At 33.8% G+C, this 14,507-nt stretch overlaps 1 protein-coding gene across 1 annotated transcript; it reads right to left on the bottom strand.

Moving 5' to 3' along the window:
• Nucleotides 1-2,157: 2,157 nt before the first annotated feature.
• MMP13 (matrix metallopeptidase 13) lies at nt 2,158-11,459 on the bottom strand. The gene is made up of 10 exons (XM_019717176.2): nt 11,331-11,459; nt 11,003-11,244; nt 10,153-10,301; nt 9,846-9,971; nt 7,749-7,910; nt 6,250-6,367; nt 5,136-5,269; nt 3,718-3,877; nt 2,974-3,077; nt 2,158-2,290 (listed from the first exon to the last, which is right to left on the bottom strand). The coding sequence occupies exons 1-10, from the start codon at nt 11,448-11,450 to the stop codon at nt 2,190-2,192; spliced, it is 1,416 nt and encodes a 471-aa protein (XP_019572735.2). The 5' UTR covers nt 11,451-11,459; the 3' UTR covers nt 2,158-2,189.
• Nucleotides 11,460-14,507: the final 3,048 nt, after the last annotated feature.

The following is a 14,507-nucleotide window of genomic DNA, read 5'->3' as shown; positions in this document are numbered from 1 at the left end:
GGATGGACTATGTTCTACTCTAACAGCAAACCTTAGAAATCAGAAAGCCAACTAAATTGTGAAGGAAGATTTTAAAAAATACATAGATTGATTTGGGGGGTATACTGGGAGAAAGAAATCAGCAGTCCTCTGTACCCACAGCAAATAGTCATTGCTGCCTTTAATAAACATTAGTTTACTGAATTTTAATTGCTTTGTCTCCTCAATAGAATATAAGCCCTTCCGGAGTAGAGATCAAGTTTTCATGGTTCATGTCAACATCTTTGGCACCCACATCTAACAGACACTTTCAATGTTTGGGGATGGGCAGTGACTAGGAAAACAGAAGGGACCTAATGTGTAAAGGTCCATGGACTCTGATATTCCTAGATAGTATTTGCCTTTCTCATTACAGTTCCCTAACTGCCCATATTTCCCTAACTTCACGAAAGCTGCTAATTCTCTCATTTTAAACATCAGAAAAGTACAGTCCAAAGTGATCAAATGACCTGCCCAAAGTTACATGCAAGGTTTGTGGCAGAGTAAGCATGAGAACTCAATCTTCCTAACCCCAGATCTATTGTTCCTTCCACTTCGTCGCCCAATAAGGCTCTCAGAAGGGAAGATCCTGAGGAACCTGCAGGCTCCATCAAGGGAAGCCGGCCCAGAAAGGAGAGGCTTATCAGCACTGGGCTGACCAAACGCTATTGGAATTTTATTTACCATAGCCTGATACAATTAATTCTAAATTCTGAATCTAGTTTTCTTACCCCAAAAATAAACAGACTAAACTAAACTAAAACAGTGAGTGAGCTACATTCACCCAGAAACAATTACAAGGAAAAGGAATTTAAATGGACTCTTTTTTGTGTGATGGAAGCTTCAAACACACCAAAAGACAAAATATACCATGTAACCCTTTCTGTTGAAAATATCCATTTTTATTATAAACAATATGAACACTTCCTAATACATTTTGTAAATATAACATACTATCTTTTCTTTGCCTAAGTTTTTATAAACAAGGTCTCTCAGAATAATGGTTCTTTCCTCTATGGCCATTCATATATTCAAAAGTGCCAAGTGTCAGGCACTAAAAAAGTACTGAGGGATTTAAAAAGAAAGAGAGAGAGAGAGAGAGAGAGAGAGAGAGAGAAAGGCACTGTTCCATGTCCTCAAGAGGACTACAATTTGTTTAAACTCTTTTCCTTATTTTGGATATCTCTGTTGCCTCTGTTTTAACACATATCCTTCCAATTTATAAAATATATTTTAATCTATATCTATAAAAAATAGCCTATATATTCAATGTAAACTGGACAATTATATATAAGGGGGAAAAAACCCATTACTTTTAGTCTTAAGCAGATAATTTATGAAAAGTGATGCTGTGGTTTAGATCATTTTGGTAACAATTTCAATACTTGACTTTGATATTTTTGAAAGACTGAGAATATTTGAATACAAAGAGAAATTGTCTCTCTTTATCTTCTAGAAATATACAAAGAAATATTTGTCTTCTGTGAGAGTAGCCCTTGAGTTTTGTCAAAGTGAAAGTTAACCAGAATTCAAAGGCCACGTCTACTGTCCTCACCATTAGTCTCTGTCTCCTATCTGTAGTGACTTTGATATGTCCTTAATGTCCATATGAAGAAGTACATGTACATCCAAATAGTTTCCATGCAAAACCCAAATTATTTTTTTGTGAACTTGTTTACAATATATTAATCACAGACATTTCCTTTTAGTTTACCTTTGTTCATCTATGGCGACTATATGTTCCCCCCAAAGTCCATTTTCATACTATTTTAAATTTTTTGACAAATATGATTTATTAATTATATAAATGCGATATGCTCTTATGTCTTTGCAAAATTTCCTCATAAATATATTAAAAATTATGCTAACTCTCTTTGGTAAGCCATACATTCCATTTTTGATGTGAGAAGTTTTACCAATTATTACTTCTGTATAGCACACAAGAAAGGTGATCCTTAGAGATACTGAATTTCATTACTTTAAAATTCAATGTGGTTCCAGCCACGCATAGTCATAAAGATATTACATATTTAAGGATAACTTACTGAAGCTTGTTCACAGAACTAAGCTTTCCACTGATATCTCTCCCTCTCCCAGCCCCCTCCCTCCCATATTGTTGGAAGCATTACCCCAAATACTCCAGGATTTAAATAACAATATTTAAAAGACACTTAACACCACAACAGGGAATTTGCTGGCATGACACGAACAATACGGTTACTCCAGATGCTGTATTCAAACTGTATGGGCCCATTGAAAAAATAGATATAACCTATAAGAAAAAGACCAAAAAGAGAAATTTGAGTTTGAAAACAATAACGGTTTACTCCAGCTAAAATTAAAAGTCCGTTCTGTTAGACCCCACATTTTTAAAAACATGCCAACATTTATCTTATTGAGCTTTATAAACCCTACTAATGCTTTAATATATTGCTTGTAGTTTAAGGAGAGAAAAGTTCTAAAGGTTCCCAGCTCTCCTAAATTATCACCTCAAAATAGTTGTTGTCTTCTCAGGAGTTCTTGTTTTGATGCTTGAAGTATTAATATTAGTTATTTGTTGTAAGTTAGGGATAATATCCCTTTTAATAATTAAAGTAAAAATCATTATATAGTTATGATAGCCTTTGGTCTTCCTATATAAATTACTCCCCACTCTACTGCTGATTTCAATTATGGCAATACTCTGCATCATGACATCCTTAAGCATAATTTAAAATAGTGTTTAAGGTTTGGCATCTTTTATTCATAGAATTACCAATCATTAACTAAAATTCTCATTTATTCTAAGCATATTATCTTTTGTTTGCTATCTGTGTAAATAGTCACACAGGAATGGCTTAATTGCCATAAATTTATTAGGATATCTAAGTCCTTTATAAAAATCATTCATAAGGGAAATGATTTTGAGGGGCTACAGAAGCCCTCCATTAAGGTCAGTGCAATGGAACTAGTTACCATTTTTCTCGTAGACAGCATCTACATTATCACCAATTCCTGGGAAGTCCTCTTCTATTAGTCTTGGGTAGCCTTTATTCATCATTTGGTTAGTATCATCATAGCTATTTAATAAGAAAAAAACTCAATTAAGTTGTATTTCTTAGAAATTACCTCAGAAACGGTATAATGAACATAATGGCATGTTTCAAAATTGATATTTTAAAATTTTAAGTCCATTTAAAATATCTGGTAGCTTTTTAAAATAAGGAATTATAATGCTGAGTGTATAGTGGATGCGCGGTGAGTCTTTTTTGAGTTGCCTAAAGGCCATCTTTGTAAAGACAGTTACAAGTTCATTTCCATTTCACAAAGTGCATATCTGTTATAAAAGTATGTTATTAAGAAAGTGTCCTTAGAGTGAAATAAATATATGTTTATGCACTGAACAATTTTCTATTAATCTCTCGCTATGTGTAAGAGATGGTTTTAGCATATTGAGCTACAACAAATGACTACAAAAGAAAAGAGTGGCTCAAAAGAGATAAGAATTATATGTATGTATGTGTATTTTTAAGAGGACTTGAGACTTTTAAATCTCGGTCTGAAGGGCTGCGTGTAGGAGCTGACAGAACACAAATTGATATGATTGGTTTGACATTTTAAATAATGCATGAGATAATAATTTAAAATAGCACGAGCTGTTAGAGACTCATTTTGCCTCTATGACACAAGATGATGGGTCAGTAAATATGGCTGCCATACCTCCAGACCTGGTTTTCTGAGAAGAAGAGAGTCTTCCTTGTATCCTCAAAGTGAACAGCTGCACTTATCTTTTTAACCTCTTTTGGAAATCCTAGTTCGGATATTTTTTTTGGATAACCTTCCAGAATGTCATAACCATTAAGAGCCCAAAATTTTCTGCCTAGAATAAGTGAAAGAACAGTTTTATTATCCAAGGGAATCTATTAGGACTTACATATGTAGATAATTACTTTAACAAAGAAAGACTCATCTTATATATTTAGAAACAAATTAGTTAGTGTTTGTGGTTACCATCTTTATGAAAGATAGAAATATGAGCATTCTTCAAAAAAAATCGGTTTCAAAATCTTGATTTCCTCCTAATTATGAGTATAGCCAACCAAACATAATAATTAATTTGGCAATTTGTTAGCTCTGAATATTAAGTTTGGAGCTGTGTGACAAATACATTAAGATTTCTGTATGAATAAGCAGCACAGCAGTAACAGTAAATTAGACTGAAAACTCAAATTTTATACGAGATAAAAAGTTATTATTTCCATCTCTTAAAAATAACTTTATTATAGCATTAGTTATAATAGTCAAACAACAAAAACAACATCAGTACAATGTTATATAAACATTATAAATTATTATGAAGATGAAGTAACAATTTGGAACAGTTTTCATGATTTCATGTCAAGGGAACACGTAGAATATTAAAATGTATGTACACTATGAATATAAATACCATGTTTCCCCGAAAATAAGACCTACCCCAAAAATAAGCCCCAGTTAAGATTGTCAGCCAGGCAGACGCATTTAATACATTATGACGATGTTCCAGAGGAAGATGACATAACTGTATTTGAATAAATGTAGACTGTTTTATGTGAAAAAATAAGACATCCCCTGAAAATAAGCCTTACTGCATCATTTGGAGCAAAAATTAATATAAGACCTGGTCTTATTTTGGGGGAAATATGGTATTTAAAAATATATATTACATATAGTGAAAAATTAGAAAAGAGAGAAAATGAAATATGACAAATTGATTTTTCAAAAGGGGGAATTATGGATAATGTTTTTTCAATTTTTCAAAATGTGCATTGTTACAGTGTTTGCTCAGTATATAATTTTAAAGAGGAAATAAAAGAAAAAAACTGCTGTGAGACAAAGAGTATTTATCATATATGTATGCATATATGTATATATATGTACACTCTTACACACTTGTCATAATAATGTAGACTCCTTACTTGTCAATTCTGGGGATACTTGGTAGGAAGGTTTTAGGTGCTTTCTGTTTTAAATTTTGTTATACTCGGTTCTTAATTTAGGTATATTTTCAGTAACAATCATTTTACTAGGTCTGGTAGCATGAAGTTCATCATTGCCTACCCTGGATATGTGGGAGGCCTTGCCAGTGGAAGACTTACCTCTAAAGATGAAGATAAGGTCATGGGAAGGATGTTCATATGCAGCATCAATACGGTTGGGAAGTTCTGGCCAAAACGATTTTGTTAAAAACAGCTCCGCATCAACCTGCTGAGGATGCAGGCGCCAGAAGAATCTAACACAAAAACAAAAACACAGTTGTCTGTCATTTTGTAAGTGCAATATCCTGCTAGCCACCTGTCTACATCAATGCAGGTAACTTAGATACACCCATTCTCTATGACCTGTGAAAGGAAAAAGATTTCCATTCCTCTTTAAGTGCCTGTTAACCAAATCTTTGCTATCCTAATTCCAGCCTAAAGTATTAAAATTTAAAGTCTCACAGAGCTTTCGTGAAGGCTCTAAGTCCTTTGTTGGTTGAGACCATGCTTTGCTCAATTTTGCTTATCTTGCAAGTGTCAAGCAAATGTGCCAGGCACTGTGTAGGGCTCTGGAAAGAAGACATGAGTTACATAAACTATGTCATCCAAGATCCCATGGCTTAGGGAAAGTGAGTGAGAAAATACCTGGAATACAATGTTACTAGAGTTGTAGTAGAGGGGGTGGGAATGCTAATGGATCGCAGATGAGTGAAGAATTCATGAATCAATAAATGAACAAATAAGCATATTTATAAGCATATCAAAATTAAAAATTAATATTTCATTTTGTTAGCTACAGGTTTAGATTGTAAAGAACTTCCTCTCTTGTATTCCAACATGCACACCCAGTGCAAAATCTTTCACAACAAAAGGAATTTATGTGGACATTATGAGTAAGTTTACTAACACGGTAATTGATTTTAATACTTTTGTGTTGTTTAAATACATAAATTGGATTTACATATTCACATGGTTATCTTTATTAAAAAAAAAAAAAGACTACAACCAAAGGTATAGAAACAGCTGTACCATGCCAAAATTCTTCATTGAAAAGCAAAATACTTCCCCATTAGTCATTTATTTTGTCTGAAATATGTAAATAAACTGCACAAAGTTCTATTATTTTCACTGTTAACTTCACCTTTGGAAGTTTGAGTGGATATTTTGGCAATTTGCAGATACAGCCTCACAATATTTGTTACATGCAGATTCTATAAAATAATATCAAGATTACCTGTCTTTAAAGATTATTGTTTCTCCTCGGAGACTGGTAATGGCATCAAGGGATAAGGCCGGATCACACTTGTCTGGCGTTTTGGGATGTTTAGGGTTGGGGTCTTCATCCCCTGGACCTGCAGGCATAAAATGAGTGAAAGGAGCTACTTAGGATGACCTTACTGATGACCTGATCCTGCTAATGGAGAATAGGAGAGGGTTCCCTCCAGGAAGGGCATTAAGTTTTGCTTATCCTATATAATGACCTAAGTACAATGTAATCTAGTCCTTCCTCTAAGCTTCCCAAGGTTTTGCAAATACGGACTGCCCCTTCTGCTTTCATCCTTCAAGACCCATTGAGATTTATCTCAAGTGCAAATTTAAGTTTCTTGAGGGTGATGATAGAAATGGGGGCTGGGTTACTTTGAGGAAATTTCCCCCAAGCTTTGCACAACCTTTTGACGGATTACTCTTGAGAAATACATTCTTCTTAAAGCCATTTCCGGTGGCACATCGTCCCTGTGGGAGCCCTCCTCTTGGCTCTTTCTCTTGCCTGTTTTACCAGCCGTCAACATCAGCGAACGTTGCTTCACCAGTTTGCCACAGTGCAGCTGCATCTCCGTGAAAAGCCAGGCAAGCCAACGCTAATGGGCCTTGCCTCAGGTTTGTAAATTTCTACCAGCTCACATGAGTGCAAAAGGAGTGCAGTGCCCAATAACTATTCTAAACTGCTCTTTCTCTACCTAGTTCATGCTAGTTCTATCATCAATTCCCTTGGTCACAGTATTGTAGAAATAATGATTGCAAAATACTTGCTCACAACTACAGTAGCTGCTATAGTGGATTTAAATCCAGAGGGGAAATAATAGGTTGGGGGGCATGAACAAGTTTTCTGAAGCATGTGTTCTAAAAGTGTTTACATTAATGGCTGTGCACTGTGGCTTTATGTCTATTTATGGCAGGTAATTTTGCTTACTTGGATTTAGGTTTAATTACTTTGTAAATATTATTGAAAATTTGGAAGAAAAAACAAAGAGATTCTTACAATTGTCACTGTAGATGTTGATTAAGAACTACCACCAGTCACTTGAATGGTTTTTACTGTGGCAAACTAGAGTGACTGAAGGAATAACCAAAATTTATAAAAGCTGGCTAAGGTCTCACTTTCACCCTCAGCTATAGGTACACTATTTAAACTCTACAGGGCTTAGTTTCTTCATTGGTTAAATGGAAAATAAAATATTTTCCTTTCTTATGTCAGAGGTATCTTGAGGGTATGAGTGTATCTTGCAATATATAAAGTACAAGTATAAGAAATTATATTCCGCAAAAAATTGGAGAACAGCACATTTCTACTAGAGCAGGTAGTTTGATTTGGAAACAAAAAATGAATATGCATACCTAGGTTTTAATAACAAAAACAAGGATAGCAATATTGTTAATGGTAAATTCAGTAATAATTTAGAAAAGTAAATGCACAAATCTATTCTTCTTTTAAACTGATAGATTAAGAGTTACCATAGAGAGACTGTATTCCTTGTACATCGTCATCAGGAAGCATGAAGTGGCTTTTGCCAGTGTAGGTGTAGATGGGAAACATGAGTGCTCCTGGGTCCTTGGAGTGGTCGAGACCTAAGGAATGGCCAAACTCATGGGCAGCAACAAGAAACAAGTTGTAGCCTGTAAGAAAACAAAGAAACAATGAGAAAACAAGGTTCTCTAATGACCAGTTAATGAAAAGAATGTTTGTTATTTTCCTCATCTATTTTGTACATCATCATTTATCTTTCTTTGATATTTTACTCACTTTTTAAAATTAATAGTCAGTTGCCTGAAGGGAGATTCAAACCTTGATTTAATCCTTATAAATAATTTAGTGCTCTCTTTGCTGATAGCTTCCTACACAATTAGAATAGATTGCACTCCAATAATTAATAATCAATAAGAATTTCCTGTGAAGACACTAACAATCCTGACTCATTCTTTGTTTTCTCAGGCCAGGTGAGAAAAGTGAACAGTGATGACCTTAAATGAAGAGACATGGAAATCACATGTGATTTCATATATAGGATGCTGCCTAGAACATCATCTAAATAGGAAGCAGCATCCAAAGGGATGATAACCAAATATGGAGGATGCCCTACATAGGCTCTCTGGGAATCTATTCCAATCAAATGATCCTTTTCAGAATATCTCTGGACTTTGGAGTTTAAAGAAACAGAAATTCTGAACATGATGGGCCAACTTTGCTCTATTCTAAAAACTACTGTGATTCCGTATTTACATTATTTCCTCTAATCATTCTTTCCACCAATATCCGAGGCTCCTAATACTAGTATTTTAAATTGGAAAAAGATAAAAGATGAAAAGAAAAGGAACACATGAAAGCTGAAGCCAGTGGTTTCAATTTGACTTCAAATACCCTTTGCTAACACAGCCTATGTATGCATGAAGAAAATGTATAATCAACTTAGTAATTGTGCAAACCATAAGAGCAATCAAAGTTTACATAATCTGAGTGCCAAGTAATTCATCATTGAAATGACTAGCAATGGATACCACTCTTGGCCTTCAGCTGAAAAATTAATCCTGATTTATTTGTGGATATTTTCATTTATTTCAATTAAATATTTCAAACCCAGAATTTATACAGGAACCTAAAACTGAAGTCTATTGTGACTTAATCTTAAAATACTAGATGTTAGTTTTTCTTCCTAAAACCATTCTTACCTGTGAAATATCTAAAACATAAATATCTAAATTCTCACCTTTCCTTCCAAAGACAGATTGAAGGCATTGGAGTTGCGGCATTGATCATTCAAGGCCCAATTTTACTCTTTGGAAAAATAATCTTTTTAATTTAAATGAGTAATACAAATTAGTTATCTATGAACATTACCTCTAATTGTCACAACTAGTGTCAATACAGCTCCAAAGTTAAGTCCTACTTGGAACAATCTGGTTTTTCTTCCAAAATTAACATTCCCAATTCTTTTGAGCCTTCAAGATTTAACTACTGACTAAATTCATTCATCATTCAGTTTCATTTTGCTCTAGTAATTACAACTTCACCTGGTCTGTTTCATGTTGTTTGGAGTAATATACTGTCTTGATTTCTTAGAGTGGTATTTATAAAATCAGTGACATAGATAGACAAGTCTGAAACAGGTTAACTCATATAATAAGGAACAGAAATTTGACTGGACTTGTGCCACTAATATTCCTACTTGGGAACAAAAAACTATTTCAACTCACGTCCAACTCATCTATGACCTACATATCCAGGCCTAATAGTTTTTAGATATATATTTGTAATAAACTGTACTTCCTTAACAGGCCAAAAGGCAATCCACAGTAACAACAACTTGGTTGACAGAAAGACATTTTTGTCCTTTTTTAAACAAGTAGATTTTGCTCATTTTTAATGTTTCACATTGGTTTGTAGAAATGTCACTTGTAGAGACTAATATGTATAAGATAAACTTTTAAAATTTTTTGGAAAAAATTGTCAAATACCAAATATAATTCATAATATATTTCTTAACTTCTTAACAATGGGTTCCCTGACTAATCTAACCTAGTACTCATCAATTATATCTTTATAAGAAATATTACCTCTGGAACTACTTGTCCAAGTTTCGTCATCATCAAAATGGGCATCCCCTCCATAATTTGGCCCAGGAGGAAAAGCATGAGCCAGGAGACCAGAAGGTCCATCAAATGGGTAGAAGTCGCCATGCTCTACACATAAAAGCAAGAGTTCAGAATCTAATTATACCCAGTAGTGCTTAGTACAGGTGCTTGGTGAATTTTTGTTGAATTCTGTAAAAATTAATGAATGACTTAAAGAAGAAATAAAATGGAGCCAATTAAGGAAGGAGAAGAATATTAAAATATTTCAAAAATGATTCTGCGTTTTTACCTTTAGTTCCAAAAGAGATCATGATATCAGCAGTGCCATTGTGAAGCCTGGTAAAATTCAGAGGTGTCACATCAGACCAAACTTTGAAGGCCTTTTTGAATGCCTTTTCCACTTCAGAATGAGTCAAATCAGGGGTATAATTCACAATTCTATTCAACAGAAAAAGTTTCAATTACATTTTTAGAAGGTGAAAGCTACTTTAAAATATATTTTCTTGGAATATTGCTTTTCAATTCAAAATGCAATGGCTTCTCTAATAGTTCTTCTAGAGATCCATTGTTTTAAATAACTTATTAATTGTGATGTTATACAAAGATAAAAAATGAAGAATTCAATCAAATATCTTAAATATCTCCAAATATCTGACCATTTGGCATTTTAAATTTAAAATACTCAGATATTTAATAAAACTTATATTGCATGCTAAAAGTTTAGAATTGTATTGCTATAGCCTAAGTAAATGAAATAGCTCTATAAAGTTCTCAGAAAGAGTGGAACTCTCCCTTTTTAATGTAGTTATAATAAATATGCCTGATGTACTACATTTGCAAATTTTATTAAACAAACTTTTATTTCTATTTTGATTCATATCTAAAAGAAATACTTTGAGATTTCCAAAGAAAATTAATGCTGGATTAACTTAACAATAATCGATGTTATGAGACATTTCCATCCACAATATTAAAGTTACTCCTGGACTTACTTAATTTCCCGTTAAATATTTTAGGCCTATCTAAAAAAAAAAATGGAACCATACTTGTTTTGTCATCAGTAACTTATACTGAAAATTAGACATTTAATACTATTTAAAAAATTAACAAACATTGAAGAAAGGTAGCCTATGATTTACCTGTAGGTTAAATTCATTTTGGACCATTTGAGAGTTCGAGGGAAAACATTGTATTCACCAACATCAGGAACCCCACATCTTGGTTTTTTCATGATATCTAGGGTGTTATCATCAAGTTTGCCAGTCACCTCTAAGCCAAAAAAAGACTGCATTTCTCGGAGCCTGTCAACCATGGAGCTCACTGCAGTCTTCTTCAGGATGCCAGCAGGATTCAGGGGATGGTAGTATGATTTGAGGTAGTGCTAGAAAAGAGACCAAAATAACCTGCTTTTAAAAGAGAAGGGCACTTATGTTGTATATCACCATTGGGATTGGCAAAATACTCTACCTCTGCAAATTGGAAGTCTTCCTCAGACAAATCGTCGTCATCCTCATCATTGGGAAGTGGCAGGGACCAACAACGAGTCCAGCTCAAGAAGAGGAAGGCAGCCAGGACACCTGGGTGCATCTTGACTGATTGTACCTTCAGGCTGTTGTCTTTCCACAGACGAGTACCTTTACTTTTATAGGCCTACAATGGTGAGTCATCATTTATGGACAAGTTTCAACTTCCTAGTTAGTTGAAGGTAAACATGCTTACATGGCGATTTTTTTTTCCTCCCAAGAAGTGTGGTTTGTGGTAGAATTTGAGGGAAATAGAAAATGAGGGCATCTCTCATTTCAGCAGGGTCTCAAAAACCATCTGGCAAAATAAACAGCCTCAGCATCTTTACGAATACTGTGGGAAGAAACAGAGTAGTAAATTTTTCACTTCATTTGGCAAAAATGTTTTTCCCTCTGTAGGAAAGCAGCTACTTTTACTTTTATTATATGAGAATATCAAGATAATGCACTTACTTCCATAAAAATAAATCTGGTCCTACTTCCAGAATGTTTATAACCTGGGAGTTCTCACCTTCATTTTCTCTAGAGCAACTATAGAAGAAAATATTATGTCTACCTGAGGGTAATGTTATTAGACCAGAACCAAGCTTGTACACTCAGTGGTCTTACAGCACATGCACAGGATTGAGTGCTGTGGTTGGAAATTAAAAGCACTAATGTGACCTCTCAACAAACATGGAGTCCTGAATGAATTCCCCTCAGGTCCAGGCAGAGGTAGAAAAATATATTGGAATAGAATATATAATAATACAATATAATGGCTACCACATATTGAGAGATTACTATATGCTAGGCTTAAAAGGTATTACCTTATTTAATCCTTACAACAATCTTATGAAGTAGGTACTATTGGTAAGATTGTTTTCACTTTACATATCAGTAATCTAAGACAGAGAAGTTAAATACCTGTTTAAGGTCGTATGGTTAAAAAATGGTACTACCAGCACGTGAATCTAGGCCAGTAGACTCAAGACTTCATGTTCTTAAGCATTATCCAATATGACCCCATCCTTTCTCAGATATTTTCTTAAAAACTGAGCTATGTGTTTCCTGTACCTCTGGGAGTACCCAGGAAAACTAGGACTCTAGGTAAGTACATGGCCAATTGCAAATTTCTCAATTTTCATTTTTAAGTTTGAATAATAAAGGTACTTTTGGTCAAAAAAAATTCAGGAAAATAGTCCTCTGGTCTACTATTTCTTTCAGAACATCACACATTTAATACCATAAAATCAGAATGCCATTTTGGTCCCTCACAGATGTAAATGAAGAGAGCCTTATGGGCCATCAATTTCAGATTTATTTAATGATTGAAAATACAAGTTAATTTCAATGATAAAGAGTCAGAGAGAAGCTCATGTCAGAACATATTAAGATAAAGAGAAGAAGCATGAATACAGATTTAGAGTGAGTAGGTAAGGGATACCCCAATGTGTGGCTAACATGCTATAATCCAGATTAGCCAGTACCTCAGAGAAAACCAGAAAAGCCTATGAAATATAAGCAATCAATTGAAGGAAATTTATTATACTTGTATCCAAAATAGAGTCAAATAGATCCTTACAATAGCTTATTTTCAATTAGTTCATGGTTAGATTTGGGCTCAGTCTGCAATGCTGACCAACAGTTTGTTTTAAGCCTCCTCTATGTATAACATTTAATTTTGAGATTAGGTGAAAATTGTCTAAAAGTTTGATTCATCTATTAAGCTTATAAGAAATTAGTGCATTAGAAAGCATTTTTTACCGATAAATTTTCATAATCTTTTGAAATCTCCTTAGATAATAAAAAAAAAGTCCTTCAAGATGTTTCAAAACAAATGACATTTTGTTTAATGTTTAGAAGTGAAATAAAAGAATCAAATAGGCTAACTGTAGTGATAGATTTCATATATTTATAGAAATGTTGCTACTTTAAATTAAAATTTTTTTTTAGGTTCTGTGTTTATTAAATCAATGAATGTTGATTGGGAATCGACTGTAAAATACCATGCTAGTCATCTATGAAGGATAAAATGAGAACCTATTTCTTAGAATGATTACAATAGTATCTCCCCCACAAAGAAGCATTTTTAATGAGAAATGAAAATAAATAAACTTTAAAAATAATACTATCAAACAGCTTTAGTATTTATTAGTTTCTCATTTCATTTAAGAAAAAAAACAGTGCAAAAGAAAAAAACATAGGTTAATGAGAACATGTTGTTACACATTCTGGAATTTTCTTATTGTGTTTCTCCGAAAATAAGACCTAGCCAGACAACCAGCTCTAATTAGTCTTTTGGAGCAAAATTAATATAAGACCCGGTCTTATTTTAATTATATAAGATCGGGTCTTATATAATTTTTGCTCCAAAAGGCGCATTAGAGCTGATTGTCTGGCTGGGTCTTATTTTCCAGGAAACACAGTAGTAGGGTAAATAAAAATTCCTCAGATTAAAGTAGAAATTGATTCCTTAAGAAAAAAATCAGACTGCTTGCCCATAGACTATTGTTCACGGAAGAGTGATTTTTAGATGTTGATCAGGATGTGTCACCATAGAGAAATATGTTGGCAAACTTCTTGTCTACACAAGTGCTTATCTTGGGTTGTTAATTATTAAGACTATTGAAAGCCAGGCCTCTGGGTATCACTGGTGAAGTGTTTGTGGTTTCAAATGACAACTTTAACACAATGAGGGTGAATTGGCTTTTACAAATAATTCTAACAATCCTAAGGACTCATTGGGAAATTTGAAAACCTGTAGAACGAGCAAATAACACTGTGGACAATTTTAGGAATGTGTATCTACTGCTGATTCAGACATAAGCTATACGGGACTTTTGAAAGCATATGTCATCATCAGTTTCTAAGTTGAAAACATGCCCCCAAGAAAGATCCAAAAACGTTTATGAAGAACCCTTGAGTAAGGCACAAGGGGTTTCCAGATTAGGATTAATGGGACTAACAGGCCATTTGAGTTGGGTCAAAATTATGAAAATTCTGTAAGTCAAAGAATCTTTCAGATAAAAATTTTGGTTTCAGTTTAGAGTGTTGTAAATTATCAATACTGACAATGAATGACACTTAGCGTTTTTATTTTTCTAAGACATAAGTGATTTGATTCTGTGCAACTTCCCTA

Source organism: Rhinolophus sinicus, linkage group LG06, assembly GCF_036562045.2.
Source record: "Rhinolophus sinicus isolate RSC01 linkage group LG06, ASM3656204v1, whole genome shotgun sequence".
Lineage (NCBI taxonomy): Eukaryota > Metazoa > Chordata > Mammalia > Chiroptera > Rhinolophidae > Rhinolophus > Rhinolophus sinicus.
This window is presented reverse-complemented; position numbering and strand designations above follow the sequence as displayed.

Coding starts and splice junctions, on each gene's coding strand:
- MMP13 (XM_019717176.2), bottom strand. CDS start 11,450: ATGCACCCAGGTGTCCTGGCTGCCTTCCTCTTCTTGAGCTGGACTCGT. Junction 10,302..11,002: donor AAAATGAATTTAACCTACAG/GTAAATCATAGG, acceptor TCTGTTGAATAG/AATTGTGAATTATACCCCTG. Junction 5,270..6,249: donor ACAATAATCTTTAAAGACAG/GTAATCTTGATA, acceptor TTTTTGTGTTAG/ATTCTTCTGGCGCCTGCATC.